At 40.8% G+C, this 26,227-nt stretch overlaps 1 protein-coding gene across 1 annotated transcript in view; it reads right to left on the minus strand.

Annotated features, from left to right (window-relative positions):
• Nucleotides 1-5,970: 5,970 nt before the first annotated feature.
• The window catches only part of SUCLG2 (succinate-CoA ligase GDP-forming subunit beta), a 1,759,444-nt gene continuing 1,739,187 nt past the window's right edge, over nt 5,971-26,227 (minus strand). The window contains exon 11 of the mRNA XM_044077963.1: nt 5,971-8,299. Within this exon, the coding sequence (XP_043933898.1) occupies nt 8,184-8,299 (116 nt within the window). The 3' untranslated portion in view covers nt 5,971-8,183. The remainder of the gene's footprint in view (nt 8,300-26,227) is intronic.

Below are 26,227 nucleotides of genomic sequence, written 5' to 3' on the forward strand. Positions count from 1 at the left end.
GGCAGGAATTGAGTTTGTAGATGGACTTGGTTGTCCAAAGCTGTGCTCCACAGAGTCATGGCTAACCTGCAGAGTGGATAAGAATTGGTTCCCCCCTCCTTGTTTATGTACCACATAACTGTGGTGTTGTCTGTTTTTATCAGCAGTTGTCCTGGAAGGATTAGGTATCTGAAAGCTGTTGGAGCATTCTGTACATCTAGCATTTCCTTTTGGTTGATGTGCAGGAGAATTTGGCTTGGACTCCACTGGCCCTGAATGCATTTGCCAGCCATGTGGGCCCCCCATGCATAGTCTGATGTGTCTGTGGTCAGGGTTTGGAGGGCATGGGGTAGAGTAAAATGCAGTCCCTGGTTGTGGTTGCATCTTTCTGCCCACCAAAGGAGCTTGGCCCTCAGACAAGGTACGATAGGAATGACTGTTTCCAGGTCCTGAGTAAGTACCACTGAAGTTTCCTCATATGCAGTCTTACATATGGAATTAGCAGAATACATGAGGCCATGAACCCTAGGGCTTGCAGTATTTTTCTACAGTTAGCTGGGTTCTGGTGGCCATTTTCTTGAAGTAGTCTATCAGATAGACCTGTTTTTTCTAAAGTGAGAAATGCCATCTGGGAAGTTGTGTCCAAGCTTGCTCCCAGGAATACAATCTTTTGACTGGGCACCAGTTGTGATTTATTTTCGTTGATGGTGTACCCCAATGAAGTGAGAAGGCTTTTTACAAATGCCAGGTGCTGAAGCAGCAATTCCTGGCTGTCTGCCTGAATCAGGCAGTCATCCAATTACGGTAAATTTGGATATTTTTCTGCCTGCAGTATGCAATGGCTGGAGCTAGACATTTTGTGAATACCCTGGGCACAGTAGATAAGTCAAAGGGAAGTGCAGAGAACTAATAATGTGTAGATCCTGCCCTGAAATGTAGATATTTCCTGCATGATTCCCTGATGGGGATGTGCAGATAAGCTTCTTTTAAGTCTAGGGTGACTAAGGAGGCATCCTTAGCTAGCATAGGGAGAAGCTGTTCCAGGGAAAGCATCTTGAATTTTGGGACCACCAGGAAGGTGTTGAGAATTGAAAGATCCAGGATGGGGCACCAAGAGCCCTCTTTCCTGGGTACCAGGAATAGTCTGCAGTGGAAACCCTGACCCCTTTGTTCTACTGGAACTGGCTGAATAGATCTGATGTTGAGCAGGGAAAGAACTTGGTTTTGAGCCTCTACCCACTGGTTTGGAGGAATATCTGGAAACCCGCTTGGGGTTGGCAGTGAATGGAAATAAAATTTGTACCCCTGGGATACAATGTTGAGGACCCATCAGTCCTGAGTGATGGACATCCATTTTTTTGCATGAAGGGCAAGTTTTTTTCCTAGGGGCACAAGCAATTGGGCAGAGCTGGAGAGTAGAGCTGAAGCTGAGAAGTCATTGTGAACTTTTCCCATACGGAGGTGGCTTACCACTCCCTGTTTTAGGGGTGGGAGCACTCCCATTGCTTAGATCTCTGCATACCTTGAGATTGTAGTCTGGGTGGTCTGTTTCTCCTGGGTCTTGCTTGGGAAGGCCTGGAGGGGGCTGGAAAGGACCAGTGTTTTGAAGGGCAATGCCTAATGAATCAAGGTGGTTGTACTTGTAAGAATTCTTTAACAGTTAGCATAGATTTAGCTTTTTCTTCCATTTTTTTAAGAACTTCTTTTGCTTTGGTGCCAAACAAAACGTCCTTATTTAAAGGAGCATCTAGCAATTTGGATTTGACATGATCTGGCAAGTTCTGTTCCTTCAGCCAAGCATGTCTTCTCAGTACAGAGCCAGTGACTGCAGCCCTACAAGATGCTTCTAGTGCATCAAAACCACACTGCAAAGTATGCTTACTAACTTGGTTTGCAGAATGCATAAGCTCTTGCAAATCTTTATTTTCTGCACAATCTGGAAATATTACCATTTTTTGTTTAATGAGTTCCATAATATGTTGCTGGTACTTCAGCATGTGAAAGTGGCAATTCAATGCCCTGATAGCAAGAGCTGCAGAGGTATATACCTTCTTACCCCATCTCTCTAAAGCTCTGGAATCCTTGTCCGAAGGGGTAGGATTTTTGGCTGTAGTAGCCTTAATACCTTTAGATCCCTGGGAAATAATCTCTGGATCAGCAGTAGGATTCTTGAAAAGAAACTTGTGGGAATCAGGTACTCGGTAGTACCTGTCAGGTTTCCTAGGGGTCGGAGGTAAGGTGTCTGGAGTAAGACTGGATTCCATAAAAATATCATCCACAACATCCAGGACAGGGGGGAATAGCTAAAGGCCTGTGCTGAGGTAGCTCTAAAAATTATCTGAGTCTCTTTTTGCACTGAGGACAGTCTTGGCATTCCCAATGGAAATGCTCTCAAAGTATGCAAGGTTTCACCACAAGAGAAATCTTCTGGAGGGGAGGCAGAGGGAATGGATTCCTCTGCATCTGAATCCTCATAGGCTGATAAGGGCATGTCCTGATAATCAGAAAGGTCAGAGTCATCGGACTCCTGGTCTGTAGAATCTGAAGGCAACTGAATTCTTTGTCTCGCAGGGGAAGGCTGGCTTCCCCTAATTAGCGTTATAAGGTCTTCAGCCATTCTAAGCACTTGTTTTTGTGGCATGGGGGCCTGAGCATGCGCTTTGGTCGTCGGTTTTCTAGGCGTAGTGCGTACTCTGGGCCTAAGAAACTCAGTAGTTTTGGCTAAAAAAGAAGTCGTTGGTTTGATTCGAATATTGGTTGGAAAACACCCTCAGAAGCCAGTGCCTGCACAGTGGCTCCAGACCCATCCAAGGTAGAGACATCCACTGGTTCCATAGTCGAAGTATTTCACGGCATACTGGACTACGAATGGGTCTCAGCAGAGGCCTTTGAATCCACAGAAGCGGGCATCAGGGGCTGCAAAGATGCCTCACTGAGTACAGGCGGACTGGCGACTAGCTTAACGGAAGCATCAGCAGCAGTTTTGGACCTATGCGGTCTCTCTTTATCCTTACGTTTTTTCAGAAGATCGGATGCCTTACCAAAGCCATTTCGGAATACGGAGATCAACAGCGAAAGAATTTAGCTACAAAAATAGCCCAACGATGAATGGTTTGGGTGTTAAACAAGGCACAAAACCGACAGCGAGGGATGTCGTGGTCTGGGCCTAAACAGGTGACGCAGTAAGAATGAAAATCTCTGTGAGGTATTTGCTTTCCACAGGCAAGACAATTTTTAACTTTTTTTGACATCGGTTAGAGCAAGAAAAAAGGATCCCCAACAGGGTACTTAGCTTTAGAAGACTTCTGGATTATCAACTCGAAAAATGAAAATTTCAGGTAGCGGCCGACCGGCATGTGTGAACTGCTTCTACTTTGGGTTCCTCCTCAGCAAGAAAGACTGGAGTAATGGCGTCGGCTGCCTGATTTTATACCCCTGACGACCTGACGTCATGGAAGAAAGAACAGCATCCGAAGCAGAAATACTAAGACTCTGGTATTCAGGCCAACTGAGGGCTACCTGCAGGCAGATAACCCAAGTGCGATGACTGCAACAGTGAAACACTAAGAACATCTTTGTGGTACCCAGCCTAAAGGACATATATGAGACTGCAGGACAAAAAACATGGAGAGGCTTTTGCCACTTTCAGTCGAATTAAGAAAATATTTAACCAGATGGACCTTAGACATGCCATAACTGTTTCATTTTGTCTGAAGATAAGGCTGCAGTGAAGTTTGGGAACTGGGTCTTATGCAGCACACACAAGAAAGCTATAACAGCTAATATAGTCATCAGCAAGTATGTCCACTTACTTAGGCAGTCAAGGCCAAACATTTCCTTCCTTAAAGAAACATATCACAGTGCTGCAAATGTAACAATAGTGTGTTGGCAAACAACCAGACTTTATGATTTGCTGTTGATTTGTATCTCTCCTCAACACAACTGGTATGTCTTCCTCAAGACAGAGGGGAGGAATGAAGGTGATTAAGGTATCCAGGGTGATACTATGGAGGAACATCAACTACAGAAGGAAGTACCAAGGCTGACAGTTCTGGAAATCCATGTGTTTAATACAGCTTGCTTTCATAGAAGATATACCCTTATCAATGCCAGTCTAAGAGGCCCGGGAGACAATTCAGAGGCTTCAAGGACAAGAGATCTTTGCATAACAGGTGCAAAACGTGGAGTTTTTTTTCTTCTTCTTCAGAGATGTAAATCAGAATCATTTCCCAAAGAGTGTGCCAAATTAAGTCAGAGGAGTTTAAGAGTGTATTACCTTCTTCCTGTTCTCAAGGAAGGTTTCAATAGGATAGAAGCTATGCACCGATCATGACAGGTAATGGCAACACTAACACTTGTCATGAGAGATTCCCAACAGAAAGTTTGGAGTGGGTGATCCTGCATCACTGCTTTAACGCAAGTGGTCAGAGACCTCACATCCACCACATCATCTTCTACCAAAGTTAAAAAGAGGTGTTACTATACTACTGAAGCTGACTGAAAGGAAAGAAAGTGTACCTGGAATAACAGACTGCCTGACATTGCTGCACATCAATGGAAAAGGGGAACATAAGGAGGAAAAAAACAATCTGAGTCCACTTATCTACAAATTACAAAAGAACAGCTACTTACCTCCTAATGGATAGCACTAGTCAAGAATTGCCCCAAAACAGAAACTTTCTACTGTGTGCCTGTAGGACCTGCACTAACATCTGCTCTTGAGATCAGATGCTGTCACCTTTGTGTAGTAATTCCTCTCTAAGCCTAACTTCACTGAGGGAATTTCTGGAAGGAGGAGGCTCTGCCTTGCAAAGTCAATGGCTTGACTTTGCCTCTATTCTTGCCACATCTGACTGTATTTTTTTAAAAAAAAACTTTAGTGAATATTTGGCATACAACAACTTGTGGATGGCTGGATTTATTAAGAGACAAGAAGACCACAGCATAATGGAAATAATTTGAACAGAAGAAAAAGAATGAAAATCCAATACATTATAAAAAGGAATGGAACACATGGCAGTGACACAATCTGCAGGATAAGCTAAACAGATAGGAAAAAATGTGAAGCAAATAGACACATCTAGCAAACAAGATGTACTCCATATCCAGGAAGTGTAGCTGTCTACACTTGATTTGAACACAGTAGTATACTTCTTGGCTGATGCTTTATATAACCGTACTACCACACTGTAATGACTGGAAGGGCTTCAGCACTACAGCATGACAGATAAGGACATTAAGGGGTGAGGTTACACTGTATGCAGCACATGTACAGCAGGCAGCCTTCAGTGATGTGCTGGCAATGTGATGTTACATGTATCCACAATACAACTGCTATTTATTTATTTAGTAAGGAAGGATGAGAAATGCAATACAAAATAATCCTCAATGACATGCCAGAAAACCACACATTTCATAAGGAGCAGACCCAAAATATAAAGTAAATATCTGCACATTCTGCAAAATTCTGGACAACTGAGATGTATGCACTATTCATTCCTCCATCCACAACTCCTTTTTCCCATTTCTGCACATGGGGTTGGGGTGTCACTACGGCAGTGACAATCATCTAGAGACAAGGTTCACATAGATAGCATCTAGAGACAAGGTTCACATACTTGGGTGGCTAGCCCTGTTTTCATAACTTTGCAATGCTTTTGCCAAATAAAAGTACCTTGCAGAGACATGTAACAGAGACCCAGTAATCTCATTTAAGCATGACCTACTCTTTACAAATCACTCTTCCAGCTACTCCTTTTTACTACTGTCTACCACGTTCAAGCAATGCTGAGACACCATCCTAAAACTCAGCACTATATAGCCAGTAACTGTAGCACAAGAAATCTCACATGTGAGCATTCTGTTCTAGTAGATAGTCTCAATACAGCCAGTAAATACACAATGAAGCAAAAGTGTATACAATAATATGACAGTGTTCAAAGCTACAAAAGTACTAAGTCATATAAAAAAGCTCACATTTTACCAGTACACTTGAGATTGTGAGTTTTATTTCTTTCAGATGCATGGAATATAACAGTTAGCTTGTGTTGCTTAAAGATTCCAAGGAGAAACATAGCAGGAGAAGACAATCTAAGTGTGAGCAAGAAAACAAATTAACCACAAGGATCCACACTGCGAGTGACATTTTTTTTTGTATTTAAAATGCATTCTAAATTTAAAACAATGTGGGCATTTATCAGTTGTAAAGAAGAAAAATATATTTTATAAGAAATCAGTGGAAGTCAATAATGCTACATTACAAAAATCAAAACTTCTTGATTACAATGTGTTCACAGTATAACGGATGCAGTAAAACATATATTTACTCATGAATCCCATACTTAACAGTTCTTACTTCATATCACAGTGAAACAAAGGGACAGAGTTTTTCTAGCTGCAGCCTTTCTTCTCGATCAAATCAATGCAAGACCGACTGTTGTTAGTATGGCTAAACACTAAGGTCTTCTAAAAAAAACTTTTATATTCTGATGAAGCACGACATGTGAATTGTTAAAATCCATTTAAGGCAATTGTATGAAGAAAATTTGCTCTTGAAATGTACAAAATGCTATATGAAAGCAAACATTTACTTCCACTTTATTGAACAAAGATTAAACTTTTAAATATTCTGTACATCCATCTCAAAAATATATTGTATTCTTTGTTGAGAACATGTTGACCACAATAAAATCCTCAATTACAAAATATAATTTGAAGTAAGAAACGTCTGCTTAATCTCAACTGAATGTATAATTTAACTTCAGTGTTTTCTGTGTGTGTGTGTGTGTGTGCACATTCATGTCACTTCATTGCCCCACATCAGGTCTAAGGAAAGATGCAATTACAATTATACAAGCCTTACAGAGTATGCAAAAAATGAATTTGTATGTGAATTTAATGTCAGTTCTTCAGTAAAACAATTAAATGGAGTGGAGTACACTGTTTTTTCTATACAGCAAGTTTTCATTTTCTCAGTGAACCCCAATTAGCCTTTGCAAAACAATATATTAAGGTCTTCTATGGTTGTAAGTGTAGCCATGTCCTGAGCACCTGTATGGTAACATGAAACAAATTCATAGTTCCAACTACTTAATAGGTCAGCTCCAGAGAAAATAGACCCAATAAACAAGAGAGAGTTCTGTAAAAGGGGAGTCCAATCAACTGACAGATACGTTTTAGTTCTACAAATTCTTTAAAAATAGTCTATAAAGACTATATCTTATTTTGAAAATGCCAGTATTTGCATATTGCAGGAAATGCTCTGTAATTCATCATACTCTGCTGATATCCACCATAAAGTAAATGAATTAGAGAAGTTAGGGAAAGTTCAAACTCACAAAATACAGTGATACAAAAATATATATATAACAGGTCTAAAAATGTTGATAACTGTGAAGCAAATCGCAGTCTTTTAACACTACAAATCTGCTACAATTTATTGCGGGTGGGGAGTGGACAAATTTAACTATGAGGGGTGAAGTGCATGTTGGGAAGCCACCAGTTAAGCGGTATTCTCCTGCGCAAAGAATATACAAAAAAGACAAATGCATTCAAGTACCAGGGGTCAGTACTGAAAGCATGATTTTTTTCTTTGCAGTTAAATGTCAGCCAACAGCCTATCATGGAAACGTAAACTATATCAATAACGGCAAAAGGCAACACATGGTACAAAGAACCACTACATAATGCCGCTCTTCCTTTTTAATTTCTTCACATGCTTAGGGTTTTTAATACCAAGACAGGAATGGACCACATTCATAAATCAGGATACAATTAAAGGCTGTGGACTCAGTACTGCTAAACACTTGTATATTTTTCAAGAAATGCTCTTCTTCCCACCAGCAATATACTCAGAACTGCCTGCTTCTGTAGTTCATAAGAGCCAAGATGGCATGCTACAGTAATTTGCAGGATAACCTACATGACCTAGATGTATGATTGACATTTCTGAACTTACATGTTAAGGACTTACCTAAAACATAACATTTAAATTTTAAAACTGTGACTCCTGAGGCAAGAAAGTAACTAAAAAACTTCAAAAATTTTTCTGATGTGCAAAGTATCAGGCATCCCTGATGTTTAATCAAAAAAAAATCGAACTAATGTACATTATGTGTGTAAAAGTACAAATTGTTCTATATAAAGTGAGGCATGTTTGTCGACCTGGTATGTGACACTGTAAGCTGATTTCTTTCATGGCAAAATTATTTTCTAGTCACACTTGCTACTGCCTTCCTTGCTGCATCATCAAGGTCGCTTGCAGAAGTGATTGGCAGCCCACTCTCACTCAGGATGCGCTTCGCTTCATGTACATTGGTTCCTAGAGACAAAAAGGTGACATATTATGACAGGCCAAAATTAAATGAACTCATCCTAGCTTTACTTATTACTGACTTTTAAATAAATTCATGCATAGATTCATAATGACGTTTAGTCAGTAACAAATCAACTAGAATTAAAATGAAAATTGGTATACAAAGTGTAAATACATGTGTCATCTTCTAAAGTGTCAGAAAAATAAAAATGAATGTTAATTACTTTAATAATTACCCTAAAACAAAAACTGTTAAGTAAATCTGAATACTTGTGTTCTCTACTATCATAGGTGGACTTTATTTCAACAAAAACTAAAAAAAACACGTCGGCAGCAAAATGTAAAAATCTTGCTTTCATACTTAAAATTCTGTTTGTATATAAACTTTTATAGTGTAATCAAAACACATTAACCATCAACGAAAGGCGAAAGGACAATTAATCATGCAAGACAAATCCGCTGACAAGTAAGTTTTACAGTGTAAGCTGTTGGAACAGTTTTCATAAAAGGTGATGGTACAGAGAAATTAAAATGGATTAATTAAAAGAGATAGCTAATTTTCAGTAGTACAGTGTTTCTATCCATTTGTTAACAGATAATGAGACAGGTCCTCAAAACTGTTCTAGTACACTGATCATACAAACTTCATGCTACCACTGCTGGTTTACTGATGATATGTAATAAAACCAGCCTCTTAATATACACACTAGTGAAGTGGCCAATGGTTTACCTTGGTAAATGTATATCAGCTCTGTACCGTGGTATGAACACACTTCTGTTCAAGACGAAGTGATCATAAAATATCTTAAAAGCAAGAAAAGCTACATAAACAGACTTGCTGACAAAATACATACGAAGAAGTCTTACCTCCATGCAGTCCCCAATGTCTTAGCAACTAAAACAGCAAGCAAACCATTAGTGACTACAGTTGGGTCTTCAGCTATCATTAGCAGTAATGTAATATCCAATATCTCCTCCCATCTGAAGTTTTATCGGAAAACATGACACCAGGAGAAGGGTAAATATGGGTAAGTTTTTAATGAGCAGTCTTTACATATGGACTTTGTAAATAGACCTTTTTTTACATACTTACAAGGTCCTTAAGTGAATAGACTGCATAAATCTGAGGGTGTTGTCAAGGGAGCGCAGCTACGATGATATTGTCACAAGAAAGTACAGTTGTGTACACTTACCATAAATGTAGATGTTCGAGTGTATTCACTGTTACAGTCATTACAGTTGGGTTATCATGCTGGCAGGCTACCCTCAGTCGGCCTGAATTCCAAAGTCTAGGTTCGGCGTCGGTTGCTGTCACCTCTTCCCTGATGTCAGTGCGCCAGGGGTATAAAAGATGCAGCCGATGCCATTTTCTTCAGTTTTTCTTGCCCCAGATGTCAGGTTCCCCCAAAAGAGTAGGCTAAACATATGCCAATAAAACATGCATGCACCAAAATATATTCTACCTTCATCTATAAGCAAATACACCACATAGGTTGTATAGATTAGAGAAGTGCAAATAAGTTCCAGCAAAGATATGGGGGATGGTGGGTGGGTAACCTGGACTGCAACAGTGAATACACTCGAACATCTACATTTATGGTAAGTGTACACAACTGTACTATGTTCTTCATGTTTCACTGTTGCATTCATTACACTTGGGTTGAATCCCAAAGCTATGGTTGGGAGGCTGGAGCTAAATAGCATTAAGAGCAGCTATGAGGCCCTGCAGAACTGCAGTGGCAAAGCCTGCCCTGGATTTAGAGTAGAGTGGTAAGTGATAGTGCTTTGTAAAGGTGTGCACTGAACTCCAGGTAGCAGCCTCTAAAATGTCTTTGGTTGGTACTCCCCTGAGGAAGGCTGCTGAAGTGGCTGCTACTCTAGTTGAATGTGGCCTAATGCCCTTAGGCACTGGCTTGCCATGCTGTGAATAGCAGAAACAAATGCAGTGGCCTATCCACTTTGAAATAGTCTGCTTTGAGATAGCCTTTCCTTGTGATCCTGCAGCATATGCCACTAGTAGTTCCTCTGTCTTTCTGAAAGCTTTGGATCTGTTCAAGTAGAAGCATAGCTGTCTGTGTATGTCCAAAGAATGCAGAATTCTCTCTCCCTTATTCTGTGGGTTTGGATAAAAAGTAGGCAGATGAATAGTTTGGATAAGCGCCACACTGGACACTACTTAGGCATAAATGTCGGGTTTTTCCTCAGAGAAACCCTGTCTGGATAAAAAATGATAAAAGGTTCCACAGCCAAGAGTGCCTGTAGCTCAGAGACTCATCTTGCAGAGGTTATTGCTAGAAGCAGAGCTGTTTTCCAAGATAATATCAGCTGTAGCGGCTGGCTCAAATAGAGGCAGGGTGAGTTTTTCCAAGACATAATTGAGGTCCCATTCAGGTATTGGTGATCTCCTTGGAGGCCTTAAGTTTTTGGCTCCTCTGAGGTACTGCCTTAACAAAGGATGTGAAAAGATTGGTGGCTCTGTATTGTAATGAACCGAAATGGCAGAGGCATGAATTTTAATTGATGAAAAGGATAGGCCTTTGTCCAGCATCTCAGTTAAGTATTGCAAAATCTGAGGAATATTTGGTACAGCTGTGTCAATTCCTTGTGCCTGGTTCCAGGCACAGAATCTCTTCCATTTTCCAGTGTAAGATTTTCTGGTAGTAGGCCTTCTGGCCACCAAAATGACACCCATCACAGCTTTAGTGAGATGTGTGTTTTGTATGACTACATTATCTGCCATGCTGCCAGATTTAAGGTCTTGAGTTGGCTGCGCAGGATCTGATTGTTTTTTTGGGACAGTAGATAAGGTATTTGAGGCAAGGTCCAAGCCGGGCATCGAGGCAAGTTCCTTAGGATTGGATACCAGTACTGGCGGGGCCAGTCTGGGGAAATCAGTATCATCTCTGGCTTCTCTTGCCTGACCTTGAGGAGTACCTTGGGGAGGAGAGGTAGAGGAGGAAAGGCATATACTGCTAAGCTTTTCCAGCTGAAAGACAGGGTGTCCACTTTCCATGCTTGTCTGTGATAAGTCCTTGTGCAGAATCTTTTTAGTTGGTAGTTGTGAGGAGAGGCAAATAGATCTATATCCGGGCATCCCCATTTCCTTGTTATCATGCTGAAGACTTGTGGATCCAATTTCCACTCGTGGGGATCCATGAGGTTTCTGCTTAGTTCATCTGCCAGAGTATTTATCTTTCCTAGCAGGAACTGTGCCTGCAGATGTACTTGGTAAGTCAATGCTGTTTCCCACAAAGTCATGGCTAGTCTGCAAAGGGGGTAGGAATGAGTGCCTCCCTGCTTGTTTATGTACCACATGACCGTGGTGTTGTCTGTCTTTATCAGTAGTTGTCCTGGATGAAGTAGGTCCTTGAAGGCTGTCAGGGCATTCTGAACAGTTAGCATCTCTTTTTGATTGATATGTAGATGCATTTGGTTTGCGGACCATGTACCTTGAATACAACTTCCTGCCATGTGGGCTCCCCCAGGCATAATCTGATGCATCCGTTGTTAATGTCTGCTTGGCTGGGGGAAAAATGAATGGCTGCCCCTTGTTCTGGTGACAAGCCTTCGCCCACCATCGAAACTCCTGTTACAGGCAGGGAATGAGGGGAATTATTGTTTCCAGGCTGTGGCAATGTTGAGCCCAAACACTTTTTAGGTACCATTGAAGTTTCCTCATATGCAGTCTCGCATATGGAATTAGTAGAATGCAGGATGCCATGAAGCCCAAAGCCTGCAGAATTTTTCTTGCAGATAACTGGGCCTTTGTTGCCAACAGTTTGAAATATGTAGTCAGTTGCCTTTGTTTGTCTGGCGTGAGATAAGCCATCTGAGCAGTTGTATTTAATCTTGCACCCAGGAATATTATTTCTTGAGAGGGTGCTAGTTTTGATTTCTTTTCACTGACTGTGTACCCTAGGCCTGTTAGAAATGTCTTTACAAATGCCAGATGCTGTAGTAGAATGTCCTTGTTCTCTGCTTGAATGAGGCAGTCGTCCAAGTAAGGATATATTTGTATTCCTAGTTGTCTGCAGAATGCAATTACTGGTGCCAGGCACTTTGTGAAGACCCTGGATGCAGTAGATAAGCCAAAGGGCAGTGCAGAGAATTGGTAGTGCATTGAGCCAGCTTTGAATCTGAGGTATCTTCTGCATGTTTGTTATATCCAGATATGTGTTTAGAATAGATAGGTCCAGTATTGGTCTCCAGGTCTTGTCCTTTCTTGGTACCAAGAACAGTCTTGAATAAAATCCTTGTCCCTGCTCTTGCTCTGGTACTTGCTGAATGGCCCTCATGTCCATGAGGGATGAGACTTGTTTTTGTGCCTCTACCCATTGATGTTTTGGCAGGTCTGGCCATCCGTTTGCCCTTGGCAGGGTATGGAAGTGAAACTTGTAGCCTTGTGACACTATGTCTAGGACCCATTTGTCCTGGATTATTATGTGACAATTTTATGCAAAAAGTGCTAGTTTTCCCCTATAGGTGCTGCCAGAAGATAAGTGCTTGGTGCAGGCAGGGGGAAGTCATTGGGACTGTTTCCTGTATGGCTGTGATTTGTTTTCTCCATTTTGGAGGTTTAAGCACTCCATTGTTTAGATCTGTACGAACCTTGGGGCTGGGATCTGCCTCTTGGGCATCTGTATCTGCCCCTTTGTGGTCTGTCTGACACTGGAAAGGACCAATTCTGTGTAGGCCAGTGTCTGCTAAATCTTGTTCCTGTATGGCTGTGATTTGTCTTCTCCATTTTGGAGGTTGAAGCACCCCATTGTTTAGATCTGTACGAACCTTGGGGCTGGGATCTGCCTCTTGGGCATCTGTATCTTCCCCTTTGTGGCCTGTCTGACACTGGAAAGGACCAATTCTTTGTAAGCCAGTGTCTGCTAAATCTTGGAGGTTGTACCTGTAAAAAATCCTTAACTGTTTGCATAGATTTGGCTTTGTCCTCCATTTTCTTTAAAACCTCCTCTGCTTTAACACCATTCAAGGTATCATGCTGTAATGGAGCATCTAATAATTTTGCTTTGACATGGTCAGGCAGATTTTGTTCCTTTAACCAAGCATGCCGCCTGATGACAAAACCCGTAACAGCGGCCCTGCAGGAGGCCTCCAATGAATCAAAACCACATTGCAAAGTATGCTTTCCAACTTGCTCAGCTGCATGCAATAAATCCTGCATTTCTTTGTTTTCTGCACATTCAGAATTTATCAACATTTTCTGTTTAAGCAGTGACATAATATATTGCTGATATTTGAGCATATGAAACTGACAATTTAAAGCCCTTATAGCCAGGGTAGCAGAAGTGTAAATCTTCTTCCCCCATCTGTCCAATGCCCTAGAATCCCTGTCAGAGGGGGTATGTTTTTTTGCAGTGGATGCCTTGACCCCTTTGGGACCATGAAAGATAGTTTCTGGGTCAGCAGCAGGGTTTTTGAAAAGGAATTTATGAGAGTCAGGCATCCTGTTGTACCCGTCCGGCTTAACAGGAACTGGTAAGGAGTCAGGGGTCAGACTGGACTCTGAAAATACATCATCTACAATGTCTAACACAGGTGGAATAGCTAGGGGCCTGTGTTGTGGGAGTAAAACGAAGTCTCTGAGCCTTTTCTTAGATTCTGAATAATCTTGGCTCTCCCAGAGGAAATGTTCCCTTGGTATGCAATGTTCCCCAAAAGAGTAATCCTCAGGAGGAGAGGCTGAAGGGATAGATTCTTCAACATCAGAATCCTCATAGGTAGGAAGAGAGTATTCCTGATCAGAAGAGGAATCAGATGAAATGGAAACCTGATCTGAAGATTCATATTCTGTCTCTTGCCTAGGCCTCTTATCGGGAGGGGGATGGGAACCCCTGATCAAAGTAATTAAGTCATCGGCCATTTTGAGAATTTGTTTTTTGGGCATGGAGGCCTGACCATGAGGCTGTTGTACTTGTTTCTTTGTCTTTAAAGGTGCTTTAGTCTTTGCCTTTGTAGCTGGAGTCGCTTTAATGTACAATTGAGTAGGTCTGAAAACACCCTCAGAAGCCAATGCCTGCTCAGCGGCTCCGGACCCATCTGAGGGAATAGTCTCCGAAGGTCCAATACTTTGAGCTTCCAGTGGCCTAGGCGACTCCACGTGGGAGTCTGTAGCGGCCTGCAGGTCCAAAGTAGCGGACATCAGGGGATGCGAAAGCGCCTCACTGAGAACTGGCGAATGGCTTAGAGGAAGCCTTGTCGTCGGTTTTAGACCTCGGATGCCTGTCCTTTTCTTTTTCTTTGCGTTTCTTGTGAATTCCGGTCGGATGGCTATCCGATGGCATTGTGTAATTAAATCTTCTGCCAAAATAGTGAAATGCAAAATCGTACTGGCGCTTAATAGTGCGCTGGTTAAATCTAGCACAAAACCGACAACTAGCAATGCCGTGGTCAGGGCCTAGGCAAGGAATACAGTAAGAATGAAAGTCCTTATGAGGTATTTGCTTCCCACAAGAAATACAATTATTAACTTTTTCTGACATCGGTCTGGAGCAAGAAAAAAGTTTTCCCCAATGGGGTACTTAGCTTTTAATGAAGACTTCAGATCTGAAATTCGAACACGAAAATCTCAGGAGTTGGCCGACCAGCACTTGCGAACTGCTTCTACTTCGAGCACCACGCGGCAAGAAAGACTGAAGAAAATGGCGTCGGCTGCATCTTTTATACCCCTGGCGCACTGACGTCAGGGAAGAGGCGACAGCAACTGACGCCGGACCTAGACTTTGGAATTCAGGCCGACTGAGGGTAGCCTGCCAGCAGGATAACCCAAGTGTAATGACTGCAACAGTGAAACATGAAGAACATCTGCATAGAGGTAAGACAGTATGTATTCTTTAGTAGGTGGGAATTAAGTTCAGATTATGGGGTAAACTAGATACCTGGATGAATGATTGGCAGGGTTTAGGCTTAGTCATAAGCTGCAGATAAATGAGGCCTGTTTGGTAAGCACAGAAAATATTTACCCTTGGGGCTGGATCTACACTGAGCCTAAGCAGGTTGGGAAATGAAATTAATAAATAAAGAAAAGTAAGTGAGAGGACAGTAGACAGCAACAGACTGCATCCCCCCCCTAAACTCTGCTACTTTGCATAAGCACAGGTAGGGTGCACAGGGGTTGGTTTGCCTAGGGAGTAGGAAATAATTAAGTTTTAAAAAAAATGAAGGTGCTGCAAGGCAATTGGTGACTATCACTGTAAGTTGTCAATGGCTTACTTTTTGAGTCTACAATTTGATTCTGTCTGCCTCTACTTTAAAGGATAAGAGAGGCTCAGGCCATTTACTGCTATGGTCTGGGGTATTTGTTTTGAATTAAAAATGTTGCTAATAATGTCTCACAAGGCTATGTTCTGGGGATCCTCCTATTGGTGCCTTGAACAGGGAAATAGTGTAGCATTACCCAGACTTAAGGGGAATGTAATAGTTTGGGTCAGTGCGTACAGCAAAGAACTGTACACCGAAGGTCCAGAGTGAGAAAGATGTGGTACAGGACACTGCATATATGGGTATGATACATTTGGTGCTTAATCAGTGGCCACTTGATTAGCAGTAATGCACTGAAACAGTAGCATCAGGTCTGGCAGCAGTACCTTGAAATGTTAAGCTGAATACTGTTGGTGCAACACAGGATCCCAGCATTACTGTTTACACAGAGGTTCACATTGAAGCCGCTTAGCTGAGATTAAGCCTAAGTATTTGACAATGAAGCTTTTTAATGAGCAGAATGGAGTGGTAAATGAAGTGTTGCTCTACTCTTCTGTACAGTTGATGGTACACTGTTCTGTGGCGTCTAAGAGGAGTTAACAAGTTCAGAGTATGAATACAGCAGATCCCCTATTAATGGCAAAATAGTGTTACATTAAGAACAAAATAACTTGAATTACTATGGCATATGTCATCTAGAATTACAGATTTAAGTATTTACAGGTGCAGCAGGTGGCATCAGTTTTTGGGCAATATTTGAACAGGAAATGGTTTGCAAAGATCTGACTTAAGGGATGGCAATGAATACTGGCTGGCATCTACCTAGCTGGGGCAGTACACATAAGGGAGAGTTGCAGGACAAGCACAGTATGTTTAGGGGCACAATACGAGGGTACTCAGCTAGCCACTTAAGCATGTGGGGGGACTAGCAACACAGGATAAGTAAAGAAGTTTAAGGGTTGTATTTATTTTATTGCATTTTGTTTATATCAGTTAACCAGGGTACAGCACTGATCACAAATGACAGACTCAGTAACGTACGTCAGCATGGTATAAACACACAAAATACATGAATATAAGAAACTGTGCATGTACAAAGAGGTAAAAATAATATAATACATGAATATAGGAAATTGCATTTGCATGGAAGGTTACACAATTGCTGTTGTCAAACAAATGTTTCAAAAGCAGAATATATGCACATATTTATATAAAAACAGGGGTAGAATGGAAAGGAGAAAGGGACGAAGAGGGGGAGTTAGAGCATAAGCTTGAGATGAGACGGATTTGGACAGTAAACTTGAGAGTATGGCTTACTCAAGAATAGAACCAAGAGGAAAAGACAACACAACTTGTACTGAAACACATGCAGCATAACATTCTGAGCACAGCATATTGAAGGGATGGAGAATGCTACTGTTCACTCACTCTCTCATTTTCACTGGGACAGATTCAGACAAAAGTTTCCAGCAGCAGACCGGAAGGGTTGTAGGATTCCACACCAACCTTGGGAACTGATGAAAAGTAGATATGAGGCATGATAGAGAAAGCACTGCATACAAGTACATGAGCATGGTATAATAAATATATTGTCCATTTTGGAAACAAGGGCTGATGAAGGCTGGAAACTACAATTGCCAGAGCCAGTACCACAGCTATTATGTTACATTTTTTAGCTTAAAAAAGAAGGGCATGGGCAAGGTGCAGCGCGAGTGTGCATGTGATAACAATTAGTTGGCACCAAACAGCACAATGGTGGCAAGACACTGAGCAAGCATTTACAGTTAGAAAGATGTTTCAAGGTTGGGCAAGAATGGAGGTCAAGAGAGCAGATGAGCTTAGCCCACTGGGCCAAGCATTTTGCACAGCTATGGGGGTTCAGAGAAAAGTATGCGGTTCAGAGCATGAACTGTGGCTGTTTCAGACAGCATACTTAATAGCATTTTCTGGGGTATTCCGAATATCTGAGGTAATGCAGCCCAGTAAGTTTGACAACACTCCATAGGTGCTAGAGCCCAGGGATATTAAGTTATGGTCGATATGGTATGGGTACATGTGAGGAAGAGTAAAATAGACCATCTAAGACAAGGAGTATGGCAGAGGCTCAAGTCCTCAAAGGATACAGGGTAGGATATAACTATATGGATTAGGACCTACCAGGTGATGCATCCGAGCAGTGATGCACCATTTATGTGTAACAGAGATCATGCTTCCTTATCTAGTTACTAATTCTGGACAGTCCTGCAAAAGCCTGTACAGGGAGGCGGAGTATTGACAATAGCAAATTAACAGCACTTTCCTTAAGAATAGGGGGTTGTTTCACATGGCCATATAAAAGAAACATTGGAAGTTGAGTTAATGCATTTAGGTCAGCGGAGCTCACAAGAGAACAGAAGATATGTCAGATCATGGTGACTAATCAGTATTCTCTTTTGCAGGTGTTGTAAAGCAGCCAGTGGAGGTATGGATTCTGGGGCATTCTTTCATCTATCACATGGCCAGAGAATTGGATGAAACAGGGAGAAATCCGTTTCAAAGAAATGTGGGTTCACTAGCTGGGAAAGACAGGAATACAGTGGAGACACCCGCTCGCACCTTGTCAGAGTATTTTCAGTCATTACTTGAGCCAAGTGTAATTGTACTGCATATGGGGGGAATGATGGTACAAGTAGCCTTTTGCTGTACCTTAAAAATAGAACTTGTCAATGGTTCAGGTAGATCAGACAGAAATGGCCAAGGTTCAGGCAGATTAGACAGAAATGGCCAAACATAAAGCTTGTGTGGTCAGATGTAATTTAAAGGCCAGTCTGATGAGAAGCAAATAATATCAAAGCAGTAGAAAGAGTTAGGAAGTTGACCAACAGATTCAATAGGCAAATGGTAATTGAGCTAAGAAGTTGGGTATTACATCGCACTAATATTAATATCAGTTCATCACAACTTTATAAAAGTGATGGAGTTCACTTGTCGCATTTATGAAAAAATGTATTTATAGGATGCCTTTAAAAAGGAATCTGAAATTTGGCAGATGTGCTTTGGGGGGAAAGATGGCATGTAGAATAAACCATCTTCCTGTGGCAGAAGGCCAGACTTGGAAGGCTTAATTGCAAAGAAGTGTGCCTGGCCTGGGGAGGGATGTAGGTTTGGACAGCCTGGCCCTTCTCAGGATGAGCTGCCCCATACTGTAGTGGGCAGTCTTGGGTCCAGTTCCCCTTCAGCCTCTGGTGTCTGGTTGAATGGTGACAGGGGACTGTTGGTATTTGGTTTCAGTTCCCTTCAGCCATAGGTGTTGGTTGAGCATTTACAGGGACTGCTGTAGTATTTTATGGCCTGGCTGATTTTACTTCCTTTCATGTTCTGCCCTTTGCTGACATCTGAATATTCTTGGTTGGCACTGATTTGGTCTGATTGGCTTTGACTTCTGATATAGCACTGATCTGATATATAAATTCAATCTGACTGGCATAAAAAATACATGCCTGCAGCCATTTCTTCCAAGCATGTATGTGGTGATATTTGTGCATGCTTATTTTCATTCAAAGGCAATAAGAAAGAGTCAGGGGACTGTAGGCACAACAATATTTCTGTGGGGAAAAAAGCATGCTGGGAGGGCTAGGAAGACAGGAAGTTGGTTAGGAAGGGGAGGGGGTTATGTACAGATAGATGGATGGGTAGGGGAAGAATTTAAAAAGCTCCAGCTAGCCAGAGAAGATCTCATCTTAAACTGCAGCGCAGGAGAGAGCAGAACACTCGCCTCTCCCACCTTCCTTGTAAAAGATGTAGACAGCATAAGGTTAGAACTGGCAGGACCTAAATCCAATAGAAAATCTGTGGGGGTGACCTGAATAGGGCTGTGCACAAGAGATGCCCTCGCAATCTGACAGATTTGGAGCACTTTTGCAAGGAAGAGTGGGCAAATATTGCGAAGTCAAGATGTGACATGCTGATAGACTTCTACCCAAGAAGACTGAATGCTGTAATTAAATAAAAAGGTGCTTCAACAAAGTATTAGTTTAAGGGTGTGCAGACTTATGCAACCAGCTTATTGTATGTTTTTTTTATATTCACCCCTCCAACAGATTTGTTTGTTTTTCAATTGAATTGTACAGGTCATAGGTCATATTAAAGGTGGGAAAAGTTTTGAAATTATTTATTGTGGTTTCATTTTTTATATCACAAAAACATGGTATTATAACAGGGATGTGCACACTTTTTATATCCACTGTATGTGTGTGTGTATATATATATATATATATATATATATATATATATATATATATATATATATATATATATACACATACATAAACACACACAAACACATAATGCTCATTTCTGAATTAAATAAAAATGTACAAAATACTTACTATAATGTAGGTCATCAAAGGACAAAGACTCTTTCAGTTGTAAGCCACATGGATTTACATTTAACTTTAGTCTGTCTAATGCAGATCTGTTACTTAGTCAATACCTGAATACACTTTCAGGTGAGGCAGCAACAGTTCCTAGTACAGTGGCTTGATATTAATGGCTTATGCTAATGTACATAAAAACAACGGTGCATGATTAAGGTTAATGGTCATCTTAAAACTGTGAACAAACACATTTATCTGCATTTGCAGTCAACCTGCTGTGAAAGAAAAATAACTTTAAATACAGTTGTGTAAGTATATTAACCATAATAAAAATGGTCAAACAGATCATTGTTGTAGTAACTTAAGGTATTTTGGTTATATCCTGCCAAGCATATAGCCATTGGACAACTCTCAAAGCTTCAGGGCAACTTCCATGCTACCTAACTACTGTTGGGCTCAAAAAAAGCTGTATAAAAGCAGTGGTTAGGGTGCCAAAAGCTTCTGAGTTTTCTTGCTTCATGAGGGATGGCTACAGCCCTGAATGGAAAAAAAAACTAGGAAAAGAAAATCCAACATATGTATTTATAAATAAGCAACTATATACACAATAGTGTGTACATAAATATATATATATATATATATATATATATATATATATATATATATATATAAATATATATATAAATATAAATATATATATAAATATATATATAAATATATATATATATATATAAACATATATAAATATAAATATATATATATATAAATATATTACAGATATATAAATATATAAATATATTACAGATATATAAATGTATAAATATATTACAGATATATATATATATATATATAAATATATAAATATAAATTATATTTATATAAATATAAATTATATGTATATATATATATAAATATATATATAAATAAATATATATATATATATATATATATATATATATATATATATATATATATATAAATATATATATATATATATATATATATAAATATAAATATATATATATATATATATATATATATAAATAAATATAAATATATATAAATAAATATAGATATATATATATATATATATATATATATATATATATATACATATATATATATAAATATATATATATATATATAAATAAATATAAATATATATATATATATATATATATATATATATATATATATTATATATAAATATATATATATATATATATATATATATATATATATATATATATATATATATATATATATATATATATATATATATAAATATATATATATATTTATTAATATATTTTTATATACGTGTGTGTGTGTGTGTCTATATATATTTATATACACATACATATAAATATATATGGATATACATGTGTGTGTGTGTGTGTATATATATATATATATATATATATATATATATATATATATATATATATATTTATATAGCCACACCCTGGCAATAAAACATAAAATAAATTGGGGATGGAGAGAGAGGAGAAGGCTATTGCTACAGTGATCTATTAAAACATGTACTGTAACTGTTTACTTACACAATTGTACGATGTTCAACATTAGATCACTGCTGCAGTACACTAAACTATTTGGGTAGACTACTATTCCTTAAGATTATATAGGGAGGAGGAAGGAATTCAACAATCCAGGCGCATCTGCCCAGATAATTTTCAAAGCAAAGCTCATTCTGGATTTGGAAATGGAATCCAGTTTGTAATGCTCTGTAAAAAGTATGAACACGGACACAAGCTGCTGCCTCTAGAATACTCCTGGAGTGCACTTATTTCTAGAATGTGACATAAGAAGTGAAATCCATGATTGAGTGAGCCTTGATCCTGCTTGAAAGTGATGTATTATGGGGAGGATAGCAGAATAAAACAGCATGAAACTACTATCTAGAAACTTTCGGCTTTGACAAGGTTTCTTATGAAGAGAAAAGGACAACCAAACAGCTGATTGGCCTTTTTGCACAATTTAATTTTGTCCAAGTATTATCTCAGCTATCTGTGGGTTATCCACAGTGTAACAATATTCTTTCTCCATTGTTTTTGTTTTGTGGTAAGACTACAAGACGACTAATAGACTTGGCTCAAGGTAAACTCTGGAACTACCTTAGGTATAAAAGAAGGATTTGTTCTCAAGGTAACCCTGCCCTTGTGGAAAATGAGAAAAGGTTGACTTACCATAAGAGCTTGTAACTTAGATATTCTTCCTGAGAATTCAGAACAATAAGTAATACAGTCGTCTCATATCAGCCTGATAAGCTGGTTTAAATGGAAGAACTAGCATTTCTAACACGAAGCAAAAATCCTAGGGAGGAGCACCTGTTTTCTAGGCAAACTAATATGTAAAACCCCTTACCAAAAATACTTGACTTGAGTACAGATGGAAAGGGTGGACTCTACAGGCAGACAAACAGAAATGGTTGAATGATGAATTTTGATAGATGAGTAAAGAAAATCCAGAGAATAATAACTCATGCAATTATACACTATAACCGGAGACATCAGGGGTTTGATAGTGTCCAGGTTCTTAGTCTGGCACTGACTAGAAAATCTTGTCTACTAAGATATATATGATTTTGCAGTAGCAGTTTTTTAGCCCCTTAGTACCTGCTACATGAACTCAGAAAAAAGGTACCTAAAAGGTATCAAACTTCAATCATTCAGGTAGACAGCTGAAGTGATTTCAAGCTGGGGTGTATCAAACAAACCCTCTCTTCTATGAGTAAATTCAGTCTGTGGGAAACTGTGTGGTAATTGCCCTTTGCCATTTTCAAAACAAGACAGAAGGTACTGTTGTGTTACTCTTACCATAATTGTAGATGTTTGAGTAGCTCAGTGTTGCATTACAGATTTTTGTGTCCTCCTGCCAAGCAGAAGCCTGTTACTGGCTCAGTTTCCAGAGTCTCTGCATCATTTCTAGACAAAGGACATCTGAAGATGGACGTCCAGATGCCAAGTTATAACAGGGGAGTCTGTCAGCGCCATCTTCAGGTCTTTCTAGGTAGTGAACAGCAGTCTGATGCCTGAGGACAGCATGATTCATCCAGAGGTCAAAGTTTTAGTCAGGGATAGGGGAAGATTCCAACCATGTGGTAGTAGTAGAAGAAAGGGATGATGGTGGATAAGAACTAACCTCTGGAACACACCCCCCCCCAGGTATGGGGGAACGCCCATCAGAGAGAGGGATGGGAGTTTGTACTGCAACACTAATCTACTCAAAGATCTACAATTATGGTAAGTGTGACACAACTGTAGTATGTTCTTCATAGTCAATGTTGTAGTACTGATTTTTGGGAGGATTCAAAGCTATAAGTAGGGGGGCAGGCTCTTTGATAGCCATTGGAGAAAGCAAATTCTGTAGGATAACAGTAGCAACCCTTCCCTAGTCCTGGAAGCATTGCCTAAAAGGTAATGTTTAGTAAAGGTGAGAACATATGTCCATGGGGCAGTTTCTCCTCGAGGAGGGGTGGGGTTAAGATGTCTGTCCCTTTTTAGGAATTGTTTCAGGTGGGGGGTGACAACAGACAGGGGTAGCAAGAAAGACAGGCAATGATGGATGAAGCATGCACCTTAATACTGGAATAAGAATGGCCCTGGTGAAACCATCCCAAATGGCATTAAAACACTAGATTTATGTCCGCATGAGGAGTTCTTAATGTCTTTGTTCTTGCACAAAAAATAAACTTTTTTCCAGGTGGATAAATATGACTTTGAGGTATTTGTTTTTTCTTGCCTCTCTCAGAATAGATAGTCCTTTGGAGTCAAATAACTGTCCTCCATTTTGTTGTTTGTTGCTTGAGGGTGGTCAGGTAAGGATGAATGACAGACCACTTTAGTTGGGTGAACAGATCTATCACATGGAAGAATGTAGTATTTCACCTCTCTGAGAGTCCAGAGGAGGGAGAATTAGAAGTTATGTACTCACCATAACGTTCCATCTGAGTAGGTGTATTCATTTGTCTGCAACCTGTGGGTTATGGATCCGATATCGGATCCGAACTGGCATGGTTTACCAGCTATGGATCCGAGCTCTCAGCTCCACCCCTCACCCATAATGCCCTGCTCTCCCTACATGACCTCAGATCGAGTTTGCCAACAGCATGAACACCCTGAAAAGGGTAACACATATTATGCAGGAAACTGAAAAAGGCCAGGGGGATAGGAGGGCAGGATGGTTGCAGACAAATGAATACACCTACTCAGATGGAACGTTATGGTGAGTACATAACTTCTAAATCTGAAGTAGGAGATTCATTTGTCTGCAACCTGTGGGACAGAGTCCCCAGCTACCTGAATCCTGGGCGGCCATCATGGAAGGATATTCCGGAGCACCGCAGAGCCAAAGGATGCTCTACCCCTAGATGTAAGATCCAACTTGTAGTGGGAAATAAAGGTATGAGATGAAGCCCAAGTGGCTGCTGCACAAATATCATCTAGAGGAATCCTAGCCTTAAAGGCGGCCGAGGTAGAGACTGACCGGGTTGAATGGGCATGTACACCCTCCGGTGCGGGCTTCCAGAAGCTTGATAAGCCAATAAGATGCACTGTGAAATCCAGCGAGATAATGAGACTTTAGAAATTGGCTTGCCCAAATTAAATTTAGCAAAGGAAATAAACAGCTGGTCGGATTGCCTATGACCAGCCGTCCTGTTTAGATAAAATCTAAGTTGCCTGTGAACATCTAAGGAATGAAGCTTGTATTCACCCTTGTTTTGATATTTAGGAAAGAAAACAGGGAGATTAATGGATTGATTAATGTTTGCTTCAGAAGCTACCTTAGGAAGGAAGGACGGGTTGGTCCTGAGGTATACACGGTCCGGATGAAAGACCAAGTAAGGAGGTTTGGCTGATAATGCTTGAAGTTCTGAGACTCTCTTGGCCGAGGTAATGGCTACTAAAAAGGCCGTCTTGAAAGATAAAAATTTTAGATCTACCGTAGCCGCTGGTTCGAAGGGGGGAGCGGTCAAGGCCTGGAGGACCAAAGAAAGGTCCCAAGGGGGAACCACTTGCTTTACAGGGGGCCTGAGAAGGAAAGTACCTTTTAGGAAAATCTTACACAATTTGGCAGACATCAGTGGACTGGAGTCATGACCAATATGATAATGAGAAATTGCCGCAAGTTGTACTTTGACCGTGGAACTGCTGGCACCATCATTAAAAAGAGTGGTTAAGAAGTCAAGCACCAGAGGAAGGGAACTGTGAAGGGTTTAGGCCTTGCCGCTCCGCCCACAAGGAGAACCGTTTCCACTTACTGCGGTAGACTTTCCTAGTGGATGGTTTATGAGCCGCCACCAGGATGGCCTTAACAGGGGACGGAATACCGGGAGTCCTGATCAGGAGTGGAACTGGAGCAGCCAAGCGGTCAGCTTCAGGTTGTCCAGGTTCGGGGGTGATAAGCGGGATGGATGAGATATCAGATACGGAATGGGATCTAGAATCCAAGGAGGATTCACTGAGTGAGACCTTAGGAAAGGGAACCAGATCTGTCGAGGCCAAAATGGGGCAATGAGAATCATTCTGCACCCCAACCGAGAGGCTTTCTGAAGAACTTGGAGCATCAGAGGCAAGGGGGGATAAGCATAAAGAAGACCGGGTGGCCAAGCATGCACCAGAGCGTCTCTTGGGGTACCTCCGGGAGGAGGAGGTATTAGAGCGAAAAAACTGTCGCACTTGGTGTTTGAGGGAGACGCAAAAAGATCGCAACAAGGAGTTCCCCACCGTGCGAAGATGCGTTCCGCTACCTGAGTATTGAGAGACCACTCGTAAGGGGTGAGAATGGTGCGACTGAGTTTGTCCGCCAGGATGTTGGACCGACCCGGAATATGCGTTGCTATGAGAAAGCGGTTCGTGGAGATTGCCCATTCCCACACTCTCATGGCTTCTCGACAAAGAGGGTAAGACCTGGTTCCTCCTTGTTTGTTGATATACCAGACAACAGACATGTTGTCCGATTGAATCGCAATTGTTCCCAAGGGAAGAAAGGCCTGAAGTGCTAGCAACGCTAAGAGCACTGCTCTCATCTCTAGAACGTTGATATGTAGTAAGGTCTCTGAATCGTTCCACGTGCCTTGGACCGTCCGGCCTGCAAAATGCCCCCCCCCCCACCCGAGGCGGGAGGCGTCCGTGGTCACCGTGGTGAGAGGGGGAGAAGCACAAAAGGGGCGGCCTCCATGGAGATCTGGAGAGTGTAGCCACCACAGGAGGGACCGCTTGCAAGCCTTGCTGATCGCAATGGGATGATGCATAGGAAGAGCAAGATACAACCACTGAACTAGAAGCGTCCATTGAAGGATGCGCATATTGAACCTGGCGAGAGGAAGAAGCGCTATTGCTGCCGC

The sequence above is a fragment of the Protopterus annectens genome, chromosome 7.part0, assembly GCF_019279795.1.
Source record: "Protopterus annectens isolate FY-2018-M chromosome 7.part0, PAN1.0, whole genome shotgun sequence".
NCBI lineage: Eukaryota > Metazoa > Chordata > Ceratodontiformes > Protopteridae > Protopterus > Protopterus annectens.